This window comes from Equus asinus, chromosome 20 (genome assembly GCF_041296235.1).
Source record: "Equus asinus isolate D_3611 breed Donkey chromosome 20, EquAss-T2T_v2, whole genome shotgun sequence".
Lineage (NCBI taxonomy): Eukaryota > Metazoa > Chordata > Mammalia > Perissodactyla > Equidae > Equus > Equus asinus.
The window spans coordinates 65,392,190-65,418,870 of record NC_091809.1 but is presented as its reverse complement, the minus strand read 5'-3'; the positions used below and the strand labels follow the sequence as shown (position 1 = coordinate 65,418,870).

At 37.3% G+C, this 26,681-nt stretch overlaps 1 protein-coding gene across 14 annotated transcripts in view; it reads right to left on the bottom strand.

Annotated features, from left to right (window-relative positions):
* Nucleotides 1–26,681, bottom strand: part of MTMR2 (myotubularin related protein 2) — a 101,884-nt gene that overhangs the window by 63,172 nt on the left and 12,031 nt on the right. The window contains exon 3 of one of the 14 annotated variants that reach the window (XM_070490396.1): nucleotides 13,076–13,148. The exons of 11 other annotated variants lie outside the window; for them this stretch is intronic. In XM_070490396.1, the coding sequence (XP_070346497.1) occupies nucleotides 13,076–13,095 (20 nt within the window). In that variant the 5' untranslated portion in view covers nucleotides 13,096–13,148. Of the gene's footprint in view, nucleotides 1–13,075; nucleotides 13,149–24,733; nucleotides 24,962–26,681 lie in introns of those variants that run through there. 2 more of the 14 variants (XM_070490408.1, XM_070490400.1) reach the window with 2 other exon arrangements.

Genomic DNA, 26,681 nt, shown 5'->3' with positions numbered 1-26,681 from the left:
ATCCATTCATCCAATGAATACTCACTGAGTGGTCCAATGGGCAAAACCATTACACGAGGCACTATGATTTGGAGATAAATATGACATAATCCTCATGTTCACGAAGCTCGCAAGGTTGTGGCAGAGACAGTCAAGTAAATAAATGGTGCAATGTGATAAAGACTCTAACGACACACACACAGAAAGAGAACAAACTATGGGAGGGGAAAAAAGGAAGCAAGCACCTAACTACTCAGGAAGTTCAGGGAAGACTCCACAGAGGAGATGATATTTGAACTGCGTCTCGAAAGATAGGAAATTGCCAGGCTGATAAATAAGAAATTCCATAAACAAATAAACAAAAAAGCATTGCAAAGGTATAGAATTATCAAAGAGCAGAGAACATTTGAGAAACTACAAATAGTTCAACAGGGCTGGATAAGCAGAAGATGCAGATAGAAAGACAAGCCTATCGTACTTTGCACCTTGCTACCAAATCAAATTCTATACTTTTAACGAGCCTGTCTTAAATATCCACTTCTTCCATTATACTAAGTAATCACATTCTACAGTTACTTTTATTCCCTTAAATTCCTACAGAACTCTCCATACCTGATCACATGCTGCCTTTTATTGTTTATTGATCTCAGGAATATATATTTTGTTTCACCAGCTAAATTTCAGGTATCCCAAAAGAGAGAACCGTGCCTTTATTTTCCACAAAATCTTTTTTAGTACCTGTTAACTGTTCAGTATACTGTTAACATGTATCATGCTTGTTAAATTCAAAAACACAGTGACAATATACCTACGCCACAAACTGAATGATCTACATCATTTCCTCTTATGAGTAAAAGAAAGTCAAAATTATTTAAGGTAAGAAAAACCAATGATAGAAAAATCTCAGACACTCAATTGAAGCTTAAAGCTGTGATTAAAAAACATATTTTTCTAAACCTTCATTCCCAACTTAAGTCTTCTTCACACCAAAAGTCAAAATTTTTTCATTAGACTTTGATGAAATAATCCATCTTAAGGTTGTGATAATATTTAAGAATCTACATTTTCATTTTGGAATTTGTCCACCATAAACCTGCCTGTAACAATAACTAAATTACTTACACAATGCGAAAATCATCTTCTCCAAAAGAAACTGTCACTTCATTTTTTAAATTTTTTTCCACCTTTATTGAGGTATGATTGATTAAAAAAAATTGTATATATTTAAGGTGTACAACATGATGTTTTGATATATGTATACACTGTGAAATGATTACCACAGTCAAGCTAATTAAAACATCCATCACCTCACACAGTTACCTTTTTTTTTTGCGGTGAGAGAATTTGAGATCTACTCTCTTGGCAATTTCAACTATACAATAAGCTATTAGCAACTATAGTCACCATGCTATACATTAGGCCCCCAGAACTTAGTCACTTTATATCTGAAAATTTGTCCCTTTTGATCAATGTCTCCTCCTTTCCCCCTTATCAGACATATGGTTTGAAAATATTTTTTCCCATTCTGTAGGTTACTTTTTCATTTTGATTGTTTCCTTTGTTGTGGAGAAATTTTTTAGGTTGATATAGTCCTAATAGTTAATGTTTGCTTTTGTTGCCTGTGCTATTGGTGTCAAATCCAAAAACCATTCTCAAGACCAATGCCAAGGAGCTTTTCCCCTATGTTTTCCTGACTCAGTTCTTACATTTAAATGTTTAATCCATTTTGAGTTTATTTTCGTGTATGCTGTAATATAAGGGTCACATTTCATTCTTTTGCATGTGGATATTCATTTTTACTAATACCGTTTATTGAAGAGCTTATCCTTTCCCCATTGTATACTCTGGAGTCGTTTTCACAGATAAGTTGACCGTGTATGTGTGGTTTTATTTCTGGGTCTCTATTCTGTTCCATTGGTCTATGTGTGTGTGTTTTATACCAGTACCACACCATTTGATAACTATAGCTTTGTAACACATTAGGAAGCATGATGCTTCCAGCTTTGGTCTCTGTACTCAAGACAGCTTTAGCTATTTGGGGTCTTTTGTGGTTCCATAATGATTTTAGAACTGTTTTCTCTATCTGCGAAAAACACCATTGGAATTTTTATAGAGAATGCATTGAATCTGTAGATCACTTTCAGTAGCATGGGCATCTTAAGATTCATTCTTCTAATCCATTAACACAGGATGATTTCCCATTGATTTGTGTCTTCCTCAACTTTTTTCACCATTTTATAGTTTTCCTTGTACAAGTCTTTAACCTCCTTGGTTAAATTTACTTCTAAGTATTTTACTCTTTTTGATGCTACTGCAATGGAATTGTTTTCTTAATATTTTTTGGAGAATTTATCATTACAGTATAGAAACACAACTGATTTCTGCATATTGATTTTGAATCCTGCAACTTTCCTGAATTTATTAGTTTTCACAGGTTTTTGGTAGTCTTTACAGTTTTCCATGTATAAGATCATGCCATCCGCAAAATGTTACGTATTTATACAATGTGAAAATCATCTCCCCCAAAAGAAATTGTCACTTCTTTTAAATGGATGAACATGGTATTCCAGTGGGAACACTTCATAATATTTTTTTCAAATGCAAACATGTTTATTTTATTAACTATTTCAAAGTATGATTGTAATTGTTATTTTTTTATATCCAAGAACCTATAATATTATACAATGGAGAAGTTATAAGAAATTCTATTATTTAGCTTTATAATGTAAGCAATGAGAGATTGATAGGCTAAAAATATTTCCTTCCTTTTTTTTTTGTAGCCAACTTCTGATTGTCATCTGAATTAAAATTACAGGTAAAATAACCAACCTTTAGGCACATTACTTTGACAGATATTGTCTGCTGCCTATTCCATACATATAGACACCCCTTTCTTTCCTGACTTTGATCACAGCAGGCTGTGCCCAGCCCAAAACAACACGCTTGCATTTGGCTCTCCTGTGGCTCAGGAGAACCATGTGATACAATTTTGGTCAAGAAGATTTAAAGGATAGTCTGTTAATGCTTATGGAAACCTTTTATTTTCTTAATAAATGGGAGCAGAAACAGCAGGATGGCCCTTAACATTTCTCACTTTCTCTCTGGCCTGGAACAAGAATGTAAAGTTTGGAAATACTGCAGCCATCTTGTAAACCTGACCAACATGCTGGCCTACTAAAGATAGGGAGCCCAACAACAGGAAGAGCATAAAGTTCTTGTAGTCCCGGTGAGCAGCTGAATTCATACGAATAACTCTCTACTTGGGGAATTTTTACGTAAAATAAATGAAATTCAATTTTTTTTTTTTTGAGGAAGATTAGCCCTGAGCTAACTGCTGCCAATCCTCCTCTTTTTGCTGAGGAAGACTGGCCCTGAGCTAACACCCATGCCCATCTTCCTCTATTTTATATGTGGGATGCCTACCACAGCATGGTCTGCCAAGCAATGCCATGTCCACAGCTGGGATCCAAACCGGTGACCCCTTTGGCCACAAAGCGGCACATGTGAACTTAACCGCTCTGCCACCAGTCTGGCCCCTGAAATTCAATTTTTAAAATCAGTGTAATAGAATTTTCTATTCTGTACAGCCAAATGCAATCCTAAGTGATAAAGAAATCAACACCTCATAAAGTGTATTTTGGACAAATTCAAATGTGCAATACTACTTTTTATGCATATGACCTTCTGGGAGAACAGAAAAGACACTTAAAGGCAGTAAGACACAATTTAGAATTACGAGTAGTATATTACTTAGAAAAATAATTTCGACAGAGGGAATATTATAGCATGTACCACTAAGAAATCAAATGGCTCTTCAGAACCAAAGCATGAAGTAAATAAATATACAAGAGAAATAAAATAAACAAAACCAGTTTCTGCAACTAATATGCAATCTCAGATTCAAAGAATCAGTCTTTCAAGGAAAAGTGTGGCAAATAGCCTGTCATCATCAACTTCTCTATCAGACACACATAAACATGGGAAGATAGTATGATCCACAATATTATATTTGAATAAGCACTAATATGTATTTCAATATAACAAGTCTGTAAAAGGTTTTAAACTCCAGACAAGCAAAGAGTGGCTGAAGGGGACAAGGGTGGGAATATATAATAGTTCTGTTCTTGTAATTATGGCAGATACTTACAAATGCACACACACACATACCAGTAGAACCACTGAAAGTTCTCCTGGTATAAACATAAACATTAAGCGCTGCCCTTCATGGCTACTCAGGCGGAAGGTGGCCACAGATGCCCTAGAATGTAGAGCTCTATTTTCAGTAGTTATTCTTTCTTCTGTCCCATGGGCTCTAAGCAGGCCTCTGATCTCCATGGCTACTGGCATAATACAATCTAATTTCCACTGCTCTTTTCTGTTTCTCCCTTGCTCATCTTGAGGTCAAGCTCTCTCTGTTTACCTTTTACGGACTTTTCCATTAACAAGCTCTGTATTTCCCTGAATTCATACCTTTGCTCATGCCATTCCCAAATAGAATGCCCCTTTATCCCAATCTATTTATTAACATCCTACTTACTTTTTAAGACCCAGTTAAAAAGCTAGCTTTTCCAAGAAGTCTTCCCCAGGTCTTCCAGCTGGAACAAAATTCTCAGTCCTGTACATTTTCATAGACTTCTGTCTATATACTGTAATTGCACTTAACACTTTCCACATTAGACCAGAGCTCTTTGGTTACACGGCCACTTTCCTTTTTAAATTATAAACTACTAGAGAATAAGAATCTTGTAATTGACAAGGCATTTGAACTCCGAGCAATGACTGTAGTCTGCTAACCTCATTAAGTAACCAATACCACTTCAATCCTCAGATTTCCTAGGCCCATAAACTTCATACATACACTTCAAATCAAACATTTCTGTTATCTTTGTCATCCTGAGTCCCTCTTCAAAAATGCCAGACCTTCTAATCTGACTGTGTGTTTCCTCCATCCATTTACCCTGTCCAAGTCTTCCTTCAGCTACGAACTCTTCCTAACCTTTATACTCAAATCTTTATTCCATAATGAGGAAATTCCCTTACATCTTTAACAGAACTCTCCCCTCCACATCTCCACCTCAACCTACATCTCCCCTGGATTCCACTTCCCTGCAGCCTTTTCTAGGGAAGACCCTTGCTTCTCCCATATCTCACAAAACCCAAAGGCAAAAGCAGGATTTCCCCAGGCTCCACTCTCATGCTTCTATATTAGTATTACTTTTCTGTCTTCATAGATAAAAGCCTTCTTCCTCTGAGGTTCATGGTATTTGGGTATACAACCTCTCTGTTACTATCATCTACTCACCTTTTAATTACTCCTCCTCACTCAGTAAGGACTTTCTAACCTGGCTCACTTTCTTTTCCAAAGCTTCTTTCTACTCGTCACAGGAATTTCAATGTCCATAAGGATAAACTAGCAACAACCTAGCTCAGAATTCCTCACTTCCAGCATCCCTCATCTCCATCCCCACTTCAGCAATGTGCTTCTGAAGTCACACTCTGGACTTTATCATTTCTGGGAACTACTCAGCCTCTGTAATCTTAAACTCAAGGAAACCAATCTCTGACCACAGATGCTATCTTTTCCAAATACATCACTTTCTTAACTTTTCCTTCATCTAATCTTCAAAGTAGTGGAAACAACTCACCCCTCAACTTCTCCATTCGTCATTATCCTTCACGTAACTGCTTTCCCTTTCCCCTTCACTTCTTTCCCTATACAACCCAGAATGTATAGTGTAATATTTTATACTCTCTTGTCAACCCTCAGTGTACTTACATCCTTATCCATTGGTCACCACTGCCCTGCTAATCCAGATCATTACAACTATCTAACTTTTCCTGTGCTAATGCTTAGCTACTAATGGCGGAAATCTTCACATTGGGGCCACTTAAGACTCATGGTTAGAAACACTAGTTAGGCCCAAGGAAGTGCTCAGCAGTACTCCCACTTCCCAAGTGATTTTTCTAAACCATCACCATGTTTTCCCTAAACGCATCATATCCAGTCCATCTAAAGTGCTGTAAAGTCTAACTTTCCTATCATCTCTTGAATGCATCCCTTTTTCTATCCTAATTTGTACTGTCTTACCTCAATACCTCTTCCATGGACTACTGCAAATCACCTGTCTCCTTTCTCTTACTCATCCAATATATCATCCCAAACCAATACCAAAGTGATCTTTCAAAAACAGATCTGACATATCATTCCCTGCTTAAATCATTTTTTATTGAGATAAAATTGACATACAACATTATATTAGTTTCAGGTGTAGAACATAATGATTTGATATTTGTATATATTATGAAATAATCACAACAGTCTAGTTAACATCCATCACCAGAGATACAAATTTTTTTTCTTCTGATGAAAACTTTTAATATCTACTCTCTTAGCAACCTTCAAACATACATTATTAACTACAGTCACCATGATGTACACTATATCTCTATGACTAATTTATCCTATAACTGGAAGTTTGCATCTTTTGACCACCCTCACTCATTTCACCTACCTCCCAACCCCTTGCCTCTGGCAACTACCAATCTGCTCTCTGTATCTATGAGTTCAGTTTTATATATATATACATCTATATACAAACAGACACACACATTGTGTATGTATATATATATATATATATATATATATACACACACACCACATTTTCTTTATCCATTCCTCCACCGATGGACACTTAGGTTGCTTCTATGTCTTGGCTATTGTAAAAAATGCTCCAATGACCATGGGGGTGCATTTATCTTTTCAAGTTAGTGTTTTTGTTTTCTTCTGATATATACACAGAAGTGGAATAGCTGGATCATATGACAGTTCTATCTTTAATTTTTTGAGGAACCTCCATACTGTTTTCCCTAATGGCTGCACAAATTTACACTCTCACCAACAGTGCACAAGGATTCCCTTTTCTCCATATCCTCACCAACACTCATCTCTTGTCTTTTTGATAACAGACATTCTAACAGGTGTGAGGTGATAGCTCATTGTGGTTTTGATTTGCATTCCCTGTTTAAATCTTCAGTGATTTCTCCTTGCCTAAAGAATGGAGCCCAAACTCCTTAGCATAACACTTGAAGTCTTCCATGATCCACCCCTTGTTCTACATTATCTAGCTGTTGCTCTTACTCATCTGAAGCCACTGAGAATGGCTTGCAGATTCCCTAAGTTCTCTAGCCATTTCATGCCTCTGTGTCTTTGCTAAGTCTGCTGTCTTTGCCTGTAATGTCCTTCATACCCTTCCATGCCCTCTTTGCCCCTATCCATCTTGGAGACATGACTACTTCTTCCTTTACTGTGCACTGCATGTATTTGTATCATATGTGTGACACTTTATTGCATTTACTCATCTACAAGTTCCTCCTCTCAGATATTTTTGTTAACTGTTTACTATTTCAAGATTCTTTCTTTACCACAAATCATTCCATCCCCTTCTCACAATAAAACATATAAAGTGTTTAAAATAGAATACGTGACACATGTGTCAGTTACTATTATTTATGACCACTGAGCGTTATTGTGCATATATTACTCCAAGCCAGATTAGCCACATAAATAAAACTATAATGGCAAAGCTGATGGGGAAAAAAATAGCAAGAATAACAATTAAAGACCTGGTATTTATAAAATAAGAAATTTATAAAATTTATAAAATAAGAAATCTGCTTCTTGGACAGTCTGATGTTAGAAGTATTAGAAAAATGAATATTATTCCCACTATAGAAGCATGTGCACTGGCACTGTAAATGTAGTTTAAAAATGAAGTCTGTCATTGCTATGGATTTAATTGTGTCCCCCCAACCCACCACTAAATTCTTACATTGAAGCTCTAACCGCCAATCTAACAGTAACTGGCGATAGGGCTTTTCGGAAATAATTAAAAAGTTAAATGAGGTCGTAACGGTAGGGTCCTAATCCAAAAAGATTAGTGGCCTTATAAGAAGAGAAAGAAAGCCTTCCCTCTCTCTCTCTCTCTCTCTCTCTCTCTCTCTCTCTCTCTCTCTCTCTGAATGCACACACCGAGGAAATATCACGTGAGGACATAGCAAGAAGGCAGCCATCTGCAAGCCAGCCAGACCGTCGTCACCAGGACCTGAACCAGCCTTGATCCTGGACTTCCCAACCTCCAGAACTGTGAGGAGCAAATTTCAGTTGTTTAAGCCGCCCAGTGTATAGCACTCTGGAAGCAAGCCTGAGCTGACTAATATAGTCATAGCAGACAAAAGTCATGGAAGGAGTTTCTCCTGGATTTAGAAGTGAAATTGATAATACAAATTTTTTTCTTACTATACAAAAAAAAGCTCAAAAGTTCAGAAAAGTACTAAAAAGGACATGGCAGTCCCACTGGAAGAGACCTAATTATGTCATCAATAATAACCTTTCTCTATGAAAAATGTGAGTAGAAATTGAATGTCCATTTTGCCTATTACTGTCTTCCATAGAATTACACTTCCCAAAACTATCCAAACTTGCACAAAGTAATTTCCAGTAAAAAACAATTTTAGATTTTCCTTTCTTGCTGCTTTCCTTTCTTTCACATTGAATATGATTTTCATTTCCCATTTTCACGTCTCACTCCAGCTCAATAAGCCTTGGCTGAAAAAAGCCACAATCAGCTCATACCTGGATTCATTCAGACATGTTAGTCTCATCACGTTCTAATATATTATATTCAAATCTACAAGAATAATTTTCTTCAAACATTGCTTCAACAATTCCTTAGCCCTTATATTCATTATAATGAAGATTCTTATACTGGCATCCAACTGCCTCCAAATCAAATCAAATCTCATAATAGCTTTCAGAGCATCAAGGCTCTCCACCACATCTAATTCTAGCTCAAGCTTACATTCTACTCCAGCTAGACAAACCTGTTCCTCGCCACCGATCAGGAGAATCAGACTCTTCTTACTTTCCATTTTGAATATCTTTTAATGTAGTCTCCAAACTACCTTCTCTTCTGACCAGCTGTGGTTTTTAACCACATAAAATTTCTCTTGAAGGTTCACTTTCCACAAGGAACCAGTCCTAAGCTATTCTTACTGGTTCCTTTCAGTAAGTCTAGTCATTCCAACACCTTTGCATTTGTATTCAGTTATAGTCATGCTTACATTGATGTATTATGTTTACATTGACTCATTTTTGTTTATATTGATTCATTACATAGTACACATATTCCTTTAAAAAAAAAAACTTTAACAACTACCAAACTCTTACTATGTACAAAACACGGGGTTACAGAACAGCCTCAGCCCACGAGATTTCACTGTAAGAGAAATTATACTACACAAGCACATCAGTAATACCATGAGAGGTACAAACAACGGCCAGGAGAAAAAAACTCAAAGGAAATGATTGTAATTTAAGGATTAGAGAAAGCAAAAAATATATTAAGTTAAACCATTTGAAATTGCTATTTTGTAGGTTAAATGGTCAAACATCAACTATCCCATATCGCTCAATGTGTTCAAATGAAGGAGACAAATTTAGCTGGGCCTTTAAGGATTGCGAGACACAGATCAAGGCTTTGCAAATCACAAGCATACACACACACAAAGATGTTTTTTAAAAAGGACTCGGGAAAGTATATGGTATAGTTTGTGAATAATAAGTAGTTTACTCAAACTAAATTGATAAAAGGTTAAAAAGGTAGCCTGGTGCCAGATCACTGAGAATCTTAAACGCCAGACTTAAAAGCTTTGCTGGGAAAAGGCAAGGCGCTCATAACGACACACCACTCCACATCCTCTGGGGTGGCTAGAATTAAAAGGCAGACAATAACAAATGTTAGCAAAGATGTGGAGAAACTGGAACCCTCACATGTTGCTGGTGGAAATGTAAAATGGTACAGTCACTTTGGAAAATGGTCTGGCAGTTCCTAAAAGGTGAAAGAGAGTTACCAAATGACCCAGGAATTCTACTCCAAGAGAAATGAAAACATGTCCACACATAAATGCACATGAAAGTTCTCAACAGTATTATTCATAATAGCCAAAAAGCTGAAACAAGCCATGCCATTCCTCTGCTTGAAATCCCTCAATAGCTCCCCACCGCTGTTCCGTTATCGCAGGCTCAAGTCGTTACACAATCTGCTCCCTGCCTCCTCCTCCAGCTTCCTCTTGTGTATCTCTCTCCCTCCTTGCTCTCCTCAATCCAACCACACTAGCCTTCTTTGAGATCCTTAAATAAGCTGTCTCCTCTGCAGGGAGGCTGATTCTGCCAATCTCCTTCTTGACTTTAGTTCTACTAAGATTACAAACTCCAAGAAGAAAGAATCACGTCAATTTTGCTTATGGTTCTATTCCTAGGACCTAGCATGGTGCCTGACATAGAGGAGGCACTCAGGAAATACTTGTTGAATTAATTAATGAGTGAAAGAATGAATGAGAATGATCAAAGAAAAATGGATTATTCTAACCAAATTCATCAGAGGCCACAAGTAGAACATCCAAGACAAAATGAAAAGTAAATTTGGTAAAGGAGGAGAGAAAGGGGCAGAATAAGGGTAGGGAAAGATAAACAGAAAGTCTCATTTTCCTTCTGGAGTTATTGTTTGTATATTATTTTATATACCATATATAGTGTCCTATTTCCATTAAAAAATTTCTTAGGATGCTGGGGTAACAAGCATTTCTTTAAAGAAGCTACGTTTTAAGTGACTAATAAATAATCCATAAATAACTGGTGGGAATTGGTTTTTGCCTATTTCTTTCCACTGGGATGGTTAAAGAAAAAGTAATTGGGAATTGAGAAACCAAGATTTTAGCCCTAACTAGCTAACAACAGTATCCTCAGCCAAGTGACTTAATCCCCATCCCCTATTACAGCTTCAGGACCTGTGAAAAGTACCAATTAAATTACTTAAGTGGTTAGCTTTCCGGTGGTCATACACCTCTTTGAGAATTTCATGAAAGCTATTCCCTGAATTGCTTTCAATGTCAGAGACTTGAAGGTTAAGAACCCTGGCCTAGATGATCACTTTTGGTTCTAACATAGTCCAGGGCTTCTGAAAAAAGTATTCTACTTCTGTAATATTCATATAATATTTAGATGAATACTGAAACATTAAATAGACTGTCCAAAAAGTATATGTGTATGCAGGCGTCTGTGTCTATATTTACATATATTTTTTTCTAATTATGTAATCACAGCCTTAGCCTTGAACACGAAGACTCTAGATTAAAGAGAAATATTCCAATATTGTATTTCTTAGAATAAAGTCTTTAAGAGAATATTTATGTATAATAAAGTCAAAAGGAAACTAAATTCAATAGCTACACTTATTTCAGGAGCTCTGAGCTATCACTGTGTAAATTCAACACCCCTGCTTATAGATAAATAGAAATGACATCCTATCAAGAAATAGAAGCCACACTTTCTTTAAATATTTTCATATTAAGTGATTTTACCAGAAACTATATCTTTTAAATACACTTGAAAAATGTTCTAATTTAGCTAAATAATAATTATAGTTCAAATGTCTTACACTTCAAAATATACCTGGGGAGAGAACCCCCTAAAATATACACATATGATTGGCTCAGTAACTCTTCTCTCTAAACAAACAATTTCATCAGATTGAACTGGAACCGAGGAATATAAACTCAATTCACTCAGGAACATCATCCTTGCCAGTGCCCACTACAGTTATATTTACCTGGCTTCTTATGCTGTGATTTGTACACGTACTCTAACTTTGTGACCTCAGGACACTGGCACTCGTTATTAACTTCAGTGGCCTGACTCATGTGGAGTACTTCTCGTCTGCCAAGGTGAAAAATGAAAATGCATGACTTGGAATAATCTTGGCACTTGCATTTCTGACAGCATACTCATTTTTCTTTCAAACACCACATGTGGTTTTCCTTCACAAGTCTCTTTCCAAATCTGCAGACCATATTCCGTTTCTTAAGAGTTTAGCCACTTTCCACATTACAGTGAATTGTCTATCCTTACTGGCTCCATTTTCTCAGCACCTACTCACTCCTTACTCCCTTGCAGTCTGGCTTCTGCCTCAATCAATCCCCGAAAAACGGCTCTTTCTATAAGTACCAATGACCTGATTATTTTTAAAAAATGGTCTTTTCTCAGTTCTGATACTATAAATTCTCATCTCCCCTCACTAGCATATTATTTTGGTTACCCCATATCTCAGTTTAATTTCATCAATACCCTCGAGCACCTATTATACATAAGCTACTACTGTTCCAGGAACTCCTAACACAGGGTTGCTGCCTCTAGCGAGCTTTCACTCCAAGGCACTTAATACAAGTACAGAAAAAACACATCAAAACATAAAATACGAAAAATGAATGAGAGAGAAATAAAGCACGTGGGGAGTTGGAAATTGAAAAACTCATATACAGCTTTAATTTAGGGGCTCGAGAAAGGTTTCAAGAAAGAGATGGTGTTTGAAGTTAGCCAGAATATAGAAGAGGTTCGACATCTTCTCATCAATTTCACTAAGCAAAAGAATAGCATGAAAAAAACAAAGTAGAGGAAAATTCAGAGCATGTTAAAGCTGTTATAAGAGGTAGATCACTTTAGGTAGAGTAACGGATACTCGTAAGCCACAATTAGAAATAAGCCTGGAAAGATAAATTTTTATTAGACTGTAGCAGGTCCTAAAAAATAAGTTAATATTTAGATATTTAATTCTGAAAGCAGTGAGAAGCCACTGAAAGTTTCTGTGGTTTAGGAAGATTCTTTTAACAATATGTCAAAGAATGGATAAGAGTAAGAAAATCTGTTAGGAGACTTCCTCACGTCAGAGGTACCAAGGGCCTAAACTAGCCGTAAAAATGAAATAGGAGTGGATACAAGGGACACTGTAGAGATGGAATCAACAGAACTCGGCAATTGACTTGACAGGATAAGAAAGGAAGAGAAAAGGGTCAATATATGATCCTAAGTCTTGCTGACTGAGAAACCAGTGTGCCAAATTAGAGAGCAAAGAAGAAAAGCAGGTAGTTTGGGGAGCTGATAAGTTCTGTCTTAGAACTTTTAAGACTGAGGCAGCATTAAGACGTCCACAGGGAAACAGGTAGCACTCCATTCAGTAGGAAGTCAAAGGATTTTAGATTCTACCTGATCATGCACTTGTTCATTCATTCATTCCGGCAATGCTGATTTACTGCTTACTTTGTGTTGGATGAGTGCACTGTGAAGACACATGTGATGCAGAAATATTAGATATGCTCCCAAATTATAGCCTCATGAGAGAGGTAGACTCCTATTTAACTATGAATCTCATCGTGATAAATTCCATAGGAATGGTTAAAAAAATACTATAGGAGAATACAGGAGGAAAGGATTGAATGCGACCGGGAAAGGTTGAGGTAGACTTGAAAGATATGTCAGTTTTTATGGACATTGGCCTGTTAGCAGGATTTGCTGGTAGAATAGAGAAAATCTGAATAGGGTATGTGAAAATACGCAAGAGATTATGATGTTGTTGAATTTGAATCTCGTAAAACATCCAAGTGGATGTGTTCATCAAGTAAGTGGAAATATAAAACCTTTCCCGTTTTGACATTCCCTGGAGAGCTTATAACTAGGTGATAGCTAAATCCATGAATCTGAATCTGTAGCCCAGGACATGATATAAAGCAAGACGAGATTTGAGTTTTAGTGAATGGAACTACATTCATTTTCATAAAATAGAGACTGAAGGTAGAAGTCTAGAAAAAAATGGTCAGAGAGATGGAAGAATCAAGAGAAAAATTTAGTGAAAGCCAAGAAGAGTGTTTCAAAATAGGTAGTTAGTATGTAATACTACAAAGCAGTCAAGGAAAATGAGAGAAAGATCCAATAGATTTATTAATAAAATACATTAAATTAATTACTAAGTCAATATGGTCTATATAATGTTTTAGAAACAAGATCTAATATGAATGAAAAAATGGAGGTAATGAGGCATGGACTGCCTCAACTTCTTGCCCCTCTCTCAGTAAACTTATCGGTATCCAAACCCACTCTTTCTTCCTATCTTAGATGATGATACCTCCCTTCTTGGGTTCAAGGCCAGTCCTTGCTCCTGTGCTCTTCATCCTGCCCCATACAGTCACCTTTGGGAGAGGGCTGAGAGGGGTGGGAGGGGTGGGTGGCGGGGATGAGTGGGTGTGTATATGCATGCACACGCTTTACACAACACTGGACATTTAGTAGGAACTCAATAGTGATTTGCTGAATCTATATCAGAATAACACATTTTCAATTCTAACTGAACTACTCTATCGATACTGCTTTCTGGATGTCATTAATGACCTCAGTAACAAACCCAGGGGCCTTGTTTCTCTCAGTTCTTGCTCTCCTTAACCTCTCTGCAATATCTGATACTACTGTCACTGCCTCCCTCTTGGGATTCTTTTCTTTCTAAACTTCCGTTGTCATTAAAATTTAATTTACATTAAAATTTCTTTATGCTCTCTCCTTTTCTAGGTTCTTTTCTTCCACTTGCCCTCTAAATACAGATTCTCCTGAAAGTTCTGACCTTGGCTTTGTTCTCTGTATACAATCTCTCTGAAATATCATGGCTTCCCACAGCTGCAGTTATCACCTCTGTGCAAATGATTTTCAAACATATCTTTAGTCTGCTCAGTCCCACATTCACAAATACTTGCTACTAGTACCATCTGGCCCCACGTTCTCTCTTCAGCCTTAGTTCCTCACTCTGATCCTGCTTAGCTACAGGCCACACTTTGTGATGACACTAAGCTATAGAGTAAGTAATTAGAATTACATCAAATAATATTTTTTTAAATTGTCCCTTTCAAATGCAAGTATAGCCATCAGTTAACCAACTATTCTGATAGCCAGCCAATGAATGATAGAATACTATAACTTTCAAGGACCTCTGAGATAATTCTAGGGAAATTCCTCTCATTTACAGATAAAGTACAACCCAAAGAAGTGAAGTGAATGATTTGAAATATGATATGAAATTCTTGGCAGAGCCAGATACAGAATCAGGTCCCCTTTTGATTAAATCACATCGCTTCCAATGGAGTACAGAATCAGGAGAAATACCCTCAAGGTGCTTATTATTTAACTGGGGAGATAAAACAAACACACATACCCCCTAAAATTTCTATCACACAAGCTCATTGTATGAGGATGAAATTCAGTTGAGATCAATCAAGGAATGCTCCCTGGAGACGATAAAGCTGAACAGGATTTAGAAGTGGGTTAAGAATAGGACTACTAGAAAGTAGTACCTTTAGGCCTGTTTCCCATAATTTTTTTTTTTTAAGTTTTTGGACAACAAACACAAGGAACATATTATATAGGAGAAGACTGGATTGTTAATTAAATCTCCCATTTAGAATTCAGTATGAATCCAAGTGATATTGTAGGTTCTGAAAGTAAATGAAGATAAGGCTCCAATGCGAATATGATATTGTCTCACAGAATGTTACTGTTCCTCAACTCCTCATCTATTTTACTGTTTAAGAATGTGATGGGTCTGAGAGCAGGCTGCTCCAAGGTGTGCCACTCTGGTATGCAGACTATTTCGAGCTGAAGACAATGAAGCCTCAAAAGACCCACAAAGAGCATCTGACCTTCCCCCAAGCTGCCTAAAGAAATTTAAAATAAAGGTTGTCTCCAGGACAGGCCATCACCGTAGATAACTATCTAGGACACTTGGGGGGATCCTTGCTAAGTCCACTCTTATCAAAGTCCTGCTTATCAAACTTCTGCATTCCATCTCTATGACGATTGTCTTTCTCCCCCTTGAAGCCCCAGATCATTATGTGCTCCTTGTCCGTAGCTGAGGGTACTTAAACGGGTGGACTCAGCCAGATGGCCGAGTTACTCAGTTTACCCTGAGTTTCTCCCATGTATACATGCTATTAAATTTTGTTTGATTTTCTCTTGCTAACCTGCCTCTTTGATTATTTGACCAGCCATAAGAACCTTGAGGAAAGGCAGTGGGGGGTAATTCTCCCACTTCCCTGACAAATGCTTCATTTCCTTTTACTCTACCACTCAGTAGTCATGTGACCTTGGGCAGGATGCTCTAACACTCTGGGTCTCAGTTTCTTTACGTGTAAAATGGAGAAGATAAACTCTCCCTCATATAATTGGTTATTTATTCAGCTCCTGGTGTTCCAAATCAGGTCACTGATTCCCCCCAATCCCCAGCCTCCATCTGTAAGAGTTAAGAAAGGGCATCAGAAATCCAAGTGCTCTGGAGAGTTAGACTGTCTCTCCACCTCTCCCCTGGTCTCCTCAACACCACTGGCAAAAGTAAAGAGGAGACCCCAGAACTGTGTGTGATCTTTGCAGGACCTCACCATTCCCTCCCCCTCAATACTCAGTCTCACCACACTCTATCTTAAAAACTGTAACGACTAACTTCATTATTCTCCTTAACTCTGTTTTCAACAGTTCCCATAAGAAGTCAGAAGTACCAGACTCTAATCCCCTTTTCTGATCCCGTCTTCCATTCACCCCCCAACTCCTGTGCTTCTGTCTTTCAAGGTCAATCATCAGCAAAATATCCTCTACTCTCTCTCTTAAATGGTCTTTTTACCATTTACTCTAATGCCTGGTTTTCCCCTGAGGACATTGCTCTCCCTACAGCTCTTTCAAATGGAAAAATAAGCCCTCTTATTTTCTCTCCTATATCCCTCTCCCACCACTGGGCCTGGAAATTAGGCCTTGTTCCTCTTTGCTACTTGCAGACTATTCTTCCTCTCTGTCTCTAAAAACCCCAAGCATTCAATCATGTCATCAGACTATACCACCCTCTACTCCTCCCTGTTGAAGTCACTTACCAATCTCTAAGTCACTCTCCCTCATTCCTTGAAGAATTGGCTTCATGCTCACCATCATTCTTTCTAATATTAATACAACTGCCATAATTCTTACTGATTGCAATATCCATGTAAATGAGCATTCCAACACGTGGCCTCCCAGTTCCTTAACCTCCTCTCCTCCAATGATCTTGTCTTCCACTCCACCTCAGATCATACTCATACCCTAAACACTGGCATCACCAATTAATGAGTCCTTAACTTAAACTTCAAACATTCTACTGTCTGACCACCAGCTCATTCTCTCTAGTACCCTTGCCAACATCTTTATTGTTCAGTTCCACCAAGACCTTCACTGTTCCTACTGCCTTTCCTTGTCTCTACTTCATGACCTTACTTCTCTCTTTTCCCAATTTCCTAAATTCCGTAACCTGTAATTACAATCACTCCATGGTTCTTGCTTGCTTCATGGTACTTACCTGGCAACACCCAAATACTAGCTAAGCCACACTCTGCCTACTCCAGACCTGCACCCATATAGTTAAATTAGTCTAGAGAAAAATACACAGCCTCACAGCCTAGACTCACTTTGAATTCATGACGATTTACCTCTACCAGGCCCTTAATACTGTGCAGGAATCATACATTTCCCTAGTCCCTACACTCTCCCATTCTTCTAGACAACTAATTCATAACGTCTTTTCTTTCTACACCCTCTGTCGCCCTCTCCTGAATTTTAGTAGGTGATCTAGATTCCCATATCATTGAAAAATAGAGAAGTAACCAAAGAAGATCCTTCCCAGGCTCCCCCAAATACAACCTATGTGCATCTGTGCATAAGTAATCTGCCTTCCTCTTACTGTGGAAAAATAGTGTATATTCCCATCTAAAGCTAGCTCCTCCACTAAACTCCACCTCCTCTCATCTTTGCAAGAAAATCTCTCCAGCAATTCTTCCCTCTGATCATAAAATTTTCCCTCTCTACTCAATCATTCCAACCAGCATAGAAACATGCAATTACTTCTCTCAGCCCCTCCAGATACCACTTCATTTCTTTGAGATTCTTTATGGAAAAACTCCCTGAAAGAGATTATCTATACTCAGTCCTTCCAATTCCTTACCTCTCATTCTCTCTTGAACCCACTTCCATCAGGCCACCAAAAATGTTCAAGGTCATCAAGAACCTCCACTCTGCTAAACTCAATTGTCAATACTTACAATCCTCAACTATCAGCAGCATCTGACATCGTTGATCCTTCCTCCTTGAAACACTTTCCACCCAGGGCTTCCAAAACACTATACTCTCATGGCTACCTCACTATCCTTTGGCCACTCTTTCTCTCAGGTCTTCTGTAATAATTCTTCTCTCATCTTCTTAACCAACTGACATTGGGAGTGCCCTTGCACTCTCAGTGCTTAGATCTCTTATATTCACCTCCCTCCTGAATAATCTCATCCCATCTCAGAGCTTTAACATCTTTAAGTTGATGACCAAATTTATAGCACTATCACAGACTTCTCTCTTGAATTCCAGATTCCAATCACCTATTTATTTAACACCTCCAGGTGGACATTTACTATGCTCAAAACCAAACTACTGTTCTTCCTGAAAGCACCTCTAACATCGCAGTAAATTGTAATTCTATCCTTCTCTACTTTCTTGGGCCTAAATCTTTGACTCCTCTCTATTACACTATGTGCTCAATCAGTCAGGAAATCCTATTGGTTGCACCTTCAAAACATGTCCAGTATCCAATCACGTCTCTCTACTTCTTCAGCTACCACTATCATCTCCCTCCTGGATGATTCCAAGTGCCTATAAGCCAATCTCCTGGCTTCTGCATCCTAGTCAGTTCCTAACATAGCAACCAGAATGATCCTTTTGAAACATCTGATATGGTCACACACTAACAAAAAAACTTCCACTCTTTCCATCTCACTCAGAATAAAAGCCAGAGTCCTTAAAGTAGCCTGGAAGGCCTTTCACAATCTGCCCCCACCCTTACCTCTCTGATCTCATCTTCTACTATTCTCCCTTTTGCTCCCTTGTACTAGAACCACACAAGACTCCTTGCTGTACCTCCAACACACCAGGCAAGTTTCCACTTTGGTTATCTCTATCTATAACTCTCTTCTCCCAAATACTCTCTTTTTTTCCTTCACTTTCTTCAGCTTTTTTGCTCAAATGTTGCCTCCTTAGTGAGACCTTTTCTGGCCATTTTATTTAAAACTGCAAACAACTCCAAACCTACCTCCATTCTCTATTCACTCTCCTGCTTTATTTTTCCCAGAGCACTTATTACTATCTGATATACTTTTTGTTTGACTTATTTATTTTCTGTCTCCTCCATTTAGTTAATACTTACTGAGTGATTACCATATGCCAGAAACAGTTCACATACTTATAAAGATCAAATAAAATAATGCATGCAAAAAGTTTAGCACATTACCTGACAAACAGAAACACCAAAACAATGTAAACTATTATTTTTACCTAATGGTGGGTGGAACAGGATACCCCTTACAGCGATCAGAGAACTCCAGTTTATCAGAATGAAGTAAAACACAGGACTGGAGGCTTAAAACAAATGAGACGCTACCAATTTGATCCTTAAAGAAGCAAGGAGGTAAATTACCCATAATCAAATAGTCTCTGCCAGGGAAAATTTAATACAATTTATTTAAAACCAGACAAGCAAAAATAACCTCTAGAATAGGAAATTTCATTATTTCCCCTCTAGCAACGAGTTTCAATTATTAAATCATTGTTGGAAACTTACCTCCTTTCTGCTTTCATCGCAAATGCTGTGTACTATTTTATTTCATGACCAAAAAAAGGATGTCTACAGTTAAGTGTTTAATCATGGACTATTATATGTAACCATACGAAAAGCACCTTCACAATATGAAGCAAGGGACACTCAGGGAAATGCTTACACATAGATAAACTACTCTCCCACTCCAACTAGGACATATGCATATAAGCTACGAGAAGAGAAAGAAAAACTGGGTCTCATAAATCATGGAAAGTCATTTAGCCTCTCAGAGCCTCAATTTCATATTGCAAAGTGGAGATAAAAATACTTGCTCTTCTTATCTCTCTGGGTAGTTATAAAGACCAAGTGAAAATAATGTGAAAATGCTGTCTAAACAGTAAGATTTCTTTATACAGAAACACTACTGCTAAAAAAGGGGGGAAGGGAGGGGCCAGCATCCTGCAACTGATAATGTAAAATTTGGAAAATGAAGTTACTGTTAAAATGTTTAAGACTTAAGTTTAAAGCAAAAAACAAATATGTATAGGGCTAAGAAACAAGGTATCTTCTCAGGAAGACTTTCTAGATTAGCGCCATTCATCCTGGATGACTCCCTGGGTATACGCCCCCCTCAGCACGTTCATCTTTAATTCACAGCTACATCTTACTGGTTCTTTGCTAATGTTTTTAAGTAAGTTTATGTTTTCTAGTTTGGTAAAATGCACAAATTCAATAAACGCTTATTTACCAAGGCAATTTCCCAAATAAAAATCAGAACTCTTTAGAGAATAGCATTTACAACACACCCATTATATTAAAAATGACAGCAACAAAATAGGAGGCCAGACCTAGTTACACTAAAATAATTTAAAAGGATAATTTATTTACAGGGAAAGACATTAAATAAAGAAATATTTGAGATGATCAAATCTCTCATTATGAAGAATAAAAGACTTGTGGAAAAGTCAGGAAATGTCCCCAAAAAAATCACATTCTTTTTTTTTTTTTTTTGGTGAGCAAGATAGGCCCTGAGCTAACATCTGTGCCAATCTTCCTCTATTTTTTTGTATGTGGGATGCCAACCCAGCATGGCCTGATAAGCGGTGTGCAGGTTGCGCCTGGGATTCGAACCCACGAACCCTGAGGCTGCGGAAACAGAGCATGAGAACCCAACCACTCTGCCACCAGGTCGGCCCCTCACCTCATTTTTTTTTTTTTTTTTTTTTTAAAGATTTTATTTTTTCCTTTTTCTCCCCAAAGCCCCCCGGTACATAGTTGTGTATTCTTCGTTGTGGGTTCTTCTAGTTGTGGCATGTGGGACGCTGCCTCAGTGTGGTCTGATGAGCAGTGCCATGTCCGCGCCCAGGATTCGAACTAACGAAACACTGGGCCACCTGCAGCGGAGCGCGCGAACTTAACCACTCGGCCACTGGGCCAGCCCCCCCCCCACCTCATTTTTAACAAAAGCCAAATTGTATAGAATTTGGGCACACAAATGAAAAGATGACATAAAGATTCATGGGTTCATGGTCCAAAAATACTTTTTTAAATGGCCCTTAGTTTCACAACAGTTTCAGAGACAGATTTCAGTCAAGATCAAAAGAATTGTGGTATTACTATTCAAATTAACTTACAGCCGTTCCATAGCATCTGCTTTAATCACTAAATGCCACCTCCCTCAGCCACAAGAAAAGATTTTTCCCAATGCATGCCTAAATGAGAAACAAGACTATGTTTCCAAACTAAGCAATCATTCTCCATTATCCATATTCCATTTAATTGACAGGCCACAAAAAGGGTCATTTCCTATATCCAAGGCCTCTTTTTATCATGGAAGTGATCTCCAAATTGGAACACGAAGTGTTGAGGAAGCAAGGGCTTTGTAAATGATAACATTCAATGATATTCAATGAACTCAATTCAATGATGACATTCAAGTCATAAGGAAGACTTGAAGGGGCAGAGGTGCTATACAAGATGGTCTAAAGTTCAAACAAACTATTCTATGATCCTGAGAACAAATATAAAATTCTAGGATTACAAATGAATTGAAGAGTTATAGTTCTAAACACTGGAAATATTTGCTAAAAAGGATTTTATTATTTTTAGTATCCTTTTCACCTCTTGACAATCAAAATGCCCCCAACCCTCCCCTCCCATATACACACACACACACACAAATAAACGATTGTCCCAATTGAAAATGTGATTCAAAGACCTGTCCATCAACATTACTTCTTACCTATACTACATAAATCTTCCCCATAGCACACTCACAAAGCTGCAACATCATGAAATTGTATTCCTCATTTTCAATTAGTGTGGGCACTTTTCCGCCCAAACCTTTAATCAGAGTTACTATTAAGAAATAAAATTAAACTGTAATCATGATTCCCTCCCGTTCCTATAAATCCTTTCATGGAGGTACAAAAAACCACTGACAAGGTTCAAATATATAAGCCATAAACAAACAGAAAATTCCCAGGCCCTGGATAACCTGTAAGCAATTAATAAGGTTCAGAATCATGAAGAGGTACATATACTTTGGAACAAAACAATCTTAACACCTCATGGGTAGGCAAAACGATCCTTGCCCTCAAGAGCACTGAGAGCTTCATTCACATATGTCAAGTGTGCTACATCAAAAAAATTATAAATAAAACACAGATTTTAGAAATGAAGTTGTTACAGAGAGAATATTTGCTCAAAAGCAACAAAACGGATCAAAACATAATCAGCACTGTGGAATATTCTTGTTAATAGTATAAATTATCCTTTATACTCATATTTATTCATATGTAGACTCATTTTCCTGAGACTCAAAATCTTAGAATAAAACTGCAATTACATTCTAATGTACTAAATTATGCTTCACAATCTATCCTTAGGAAGAGCAGTTAAAGATTATACAAACACGCAGACTCACGTTCACAAACGCGTTTATCCTCATTTGCAGAGCCGTGGCCCTTGTAAATGGGAAGTCACTCTCACTAAAATTCCCCTCTTTAATCCACTCCTCATTCCACTCTAAACTATATTATTCTCTTTATTCTTAATTAAAAAGAATCAACTCAATACTATTTAAATGTTAACTTCTGGTTCCACAAAATAACCAAATGAACATACACACACACACAGATACACAGGAAGGAATGGAACTTAGGCTCCTGGTGAGTAAGAGGTGCATAAGAGAGGCCAGAGCTAGTAATACTCTGTTTTCTAATGGCCCTGCCACTCTCTCAGCCAGAGTGACACAGTTTCCTTTCCACCACAGGATCAAAACAGAAATCCTGTCATCTGACTCTTAGTCATTCCCACCCATTTACTGGTCTGCTGTTGTTATAACAGAATGTCTTTTTCCTTTGCTACACTCGTCCACCCTTTTGGTCTCAAAAGTTCTAATGTTCCAAAGTGTAACATTTAGGTGAACACAGCTGTACAAACTAATTTTGGTAGGGGGATACCAATTACTCTCTACATGCTTACTCTCTACATGCGTTTCAAAATAGTATCATCAAATAAGATAATATACTCTCCACCTTTCTTGTTTGTTTGTTTCAGGTAGGAGATTTTGTTGTTGTTGTTGCACTTATTCCTGAGAATTAATTAAGCTAAAAGCCTGCAATTAAGAAAATCATGTTGAAACAAATGACTTTGGTAGCTACTACAGAAGTACTTCTTACCTAAATATTGTTGAACTTACAAGAATCCCTGTTAAGGCTGCAAGACAGAGAAATCTGTCTCTAGGTAGCAGGGGTTCACTTATCACCTCTAAATATTCCCACACCTCAAAACAGCGCTCCGCTTCCTTGAAAGGGTGGAGGCTAAGAACCTCTACCTCCAGTTAAAGGCCTCTTAGCCAGCTTCCCTCCCACTCTTCCAACTCTTCCCCTCCATTTGGGGAGCAGGAACTTCCTAAATCTCCTTTTCCATACCCTCCCCTCTCTTCCACAGACATTTACTAACACCATCAATATATAATGTACTGTGGATAGAGTTGAAAACAGGTTCATTTTCTTCAAGAGACTTATAGTCTAACGAAGATGTCAATGTGTAACTATCTCCTAATAGTAAAGTGTGGGAATGAAAGGATATAAAGGATGTAACAGAAGCACAGAAGGGAACGCAAAGCACAGAACAGACAGAGAACTGCTTAGTGGCGGAAAACAGGAGCTTTAGGGTCACAGAGACTTGGTTTCACCACTTAGCAAATAATAATTCGGGCAAGTTACTTAATCTCTCTAAGTTCTTTCTTTATAAAATAAGATAGTGATACCTTATAAGAGTGTAATAAAGATCAAAAGGCATCATCTACAGAAAGTTATTAGTGCTAAATACTTAACTAGTAGAAAGTGTTCAACAAATAGCATTGTGGAAATTCAAGAGGATCCTCCTCAGAAAGGAAAATAGAATGAAATCAGAAATAAGAGTCTCCCTTTTTCTTTAAGAAGGAATCCACTAATTGAATTAAAATGAAGCACTTGGCCCCAAAAGAACTTTTCACTTAGATCTACACTGTAAAATGTCCCCAAGTGACTAAGATAACTGAATGTACAAACTTTTTAAACTTAAAAAGAAAAATTTTAGTTAATGGATGAATCACTTAATACAAAGAACAAATATCAGGGGGGAAATGTTTTAAATATATGTAAATATATCTATATCTAGCTATATATATATAACACACACCCACACACACATCTCCCCTCACGCATACACACATACTATGTAATTTCTGATAGATTCAAGCAGAAGACTGGCACAAAGTTTCAATCACAAAACCAATTCCATCACCAGTATTTTTCAATATAACCATTAGCAAAGCATTGACCCTCTCTGGCTCTGCTGGTCTGCTAACAGAATTATCATTATTTTATTGTTATCACACTAACACCTGGACGTATTTTGCAATAATTAACAGAAAAACCCAATCCAAGCACTAACAGATGCCATAAACATACTTATATTCCTCTTACTTTTCTCATCTAATATTTGAAAGTCCAATAAAAACATTTCTAGCAAAAGTGAAAAAGTGTTTCTGAAAATTAGACACGCAGATAAACATACCAGCCATTACACAATCTTAATGCCAAACAACCTGGAAACAAGTCACCTATCCGTTCATCTATCCCAGTAAACAAATGCCTCCAGATGACTCAGGAGAGGGTGCATTTCCTTTACTTCCAGTCATTACTGACCACAGTCATTACAATAAGATCTAAACCACTTGCCTTATTTAAACGGCTTCACTCCTACTGCAATTTTATTTTTCTTCAGTATTCCACGGAAAGCAAAAGTTGTTTTTGAAAAGTATTCTCTTATAAGTAATGTCCTCAACACATACATAGCATGTTTGCCCAAGAACATTAAAGAATGTGTTCTATATTCTGACTATGAACGAGCTTTTCCAGGAACGCAAATTTTGCTGTCAATACTTACACAATGGACTGCAGTGTCATAAGCACTGCTCATGCTCTATTAGTCATTCTGCTGAAAATTTTATTAAAAAAAATAATAAAAGGCCTGCAGTGTGTATAAAGCATTTGGGACACAAAAGACTTACTGTCAGAATATTTGCAGGATACTCAAAATAGAAAAACAACAAAAACAAATTAATTGACGGCTTACAGTTACTTTTAAAAACACTACACGAGAACACTGAATTTTTTTAAATTAACCAGTCTATCATATAAAAGAGACGGCATAAATGATCTTATCATCACGGCATCTGACTGACAGAGATGAGAGACTACATTTTGTATTCTTCAGAAAAACAAAGGGGATTTGAGCTCTGGGACAGCTGGTGCATGTTGGCACTTGGTCTGGAAAATCCCAAGGTTCTAAGGTACACGTGACCTTGGATACAGTTCAATTTGTATTATTTTATTTTAGGCTATCAACTACATTTCAAACTAAAAGTCAGGGCACATTCTTTGGTAATGCAGCAGCAAGTCTGAAAAGCCAGGTTGCATAGAAAACGGTTTACATAGGTCTTTTTTTCCCCATAGAGTATTGTTTCTTCAAAGATCTTATCTGGAAATATAAATAAACAGAACAGGTAAAAGCCAAAGTATTCTGGCCAAAATGAATGTGTCCATGGGGGATGGATAAGAATTGGAGAGTAGGAGAGACCCTGAGTTCCAATGCCCTCAGCAGCCCCTTAAAAGAATTTCTCAAAACTCCTTCAAAAATCTCTTCATTCAAACTCAGAAAAGAGCTGAAATTAAAGTGTATATGGCTTCTTAAGTAGCCTAGAGGGGAGAAGTTATTTATATATCAGTTTAGCTGAGAAAACTGTCATACTAAACTGAGAATTGGCAAGATTATTAGAGCTCAAAGCACACTACTCTGAAATTGTTCTTCCTTTTAGAAACAAACACTTCCATCCCAAATTGAAGTCTAAGGTCAGAAACACTAAAGAAGGAGAGTTGACCTACTCAGTAAATGCTTGTTCAACAAACACTTTTACCTGGACAAATAAAGAAAATACATGGGGAATTCATGCCTTGATAAATGACCTCACATGTAATTTTTCTCAGTCTATCATGCAAATCTAAATTCATTATTAAAATCAGAAGGTCACAGATCCATTCTTCAGGCTATCTAGATACATACTTATGTTTGTCCAAGAAAAGGGTAAATAATTATTACTATTAATTGGTCACTACCCTTTCAGCGTAATGGGATATAACTTTTCTGCACAAATTTCAGTCATGTAAGTGAAATTAACACAGGTGTTTTGTTTTGTTTTGCAGTCGCTAAGTTAAAACATACCGTAAGAAAAGAGAAGCATTCAATGTCTCTTTTTCCTCCTAGCTTGGAAAGGTTAAATTAAAAATCTAATGTATTGGCATCATTCGGTGATTTATCCCTCCATAATTTTGCATACTGTTCCCTATTCACTAGATTAGTTGGTTATTAAAAGTCCTAAGTCCTAAAAAGAAACTTTTTTCTTGTGTGTTTTTGTCTTTTCTTTACCTGTATAATAAGGACAAGGAAAACAAATCTCTTTTTAAATAATTTTTTTTAAGTAATAATACTTAAAAGTAGCATAGCCCTTCACAAATGTCAAAATGCTCTCATACACATTATCTTCCTTACATAGTACCAATTCTGGGACTGAACTGCCTCAGACTACATTTTGGTTCTACCACCCTGTGTGACCTTGAGGAAGTTACT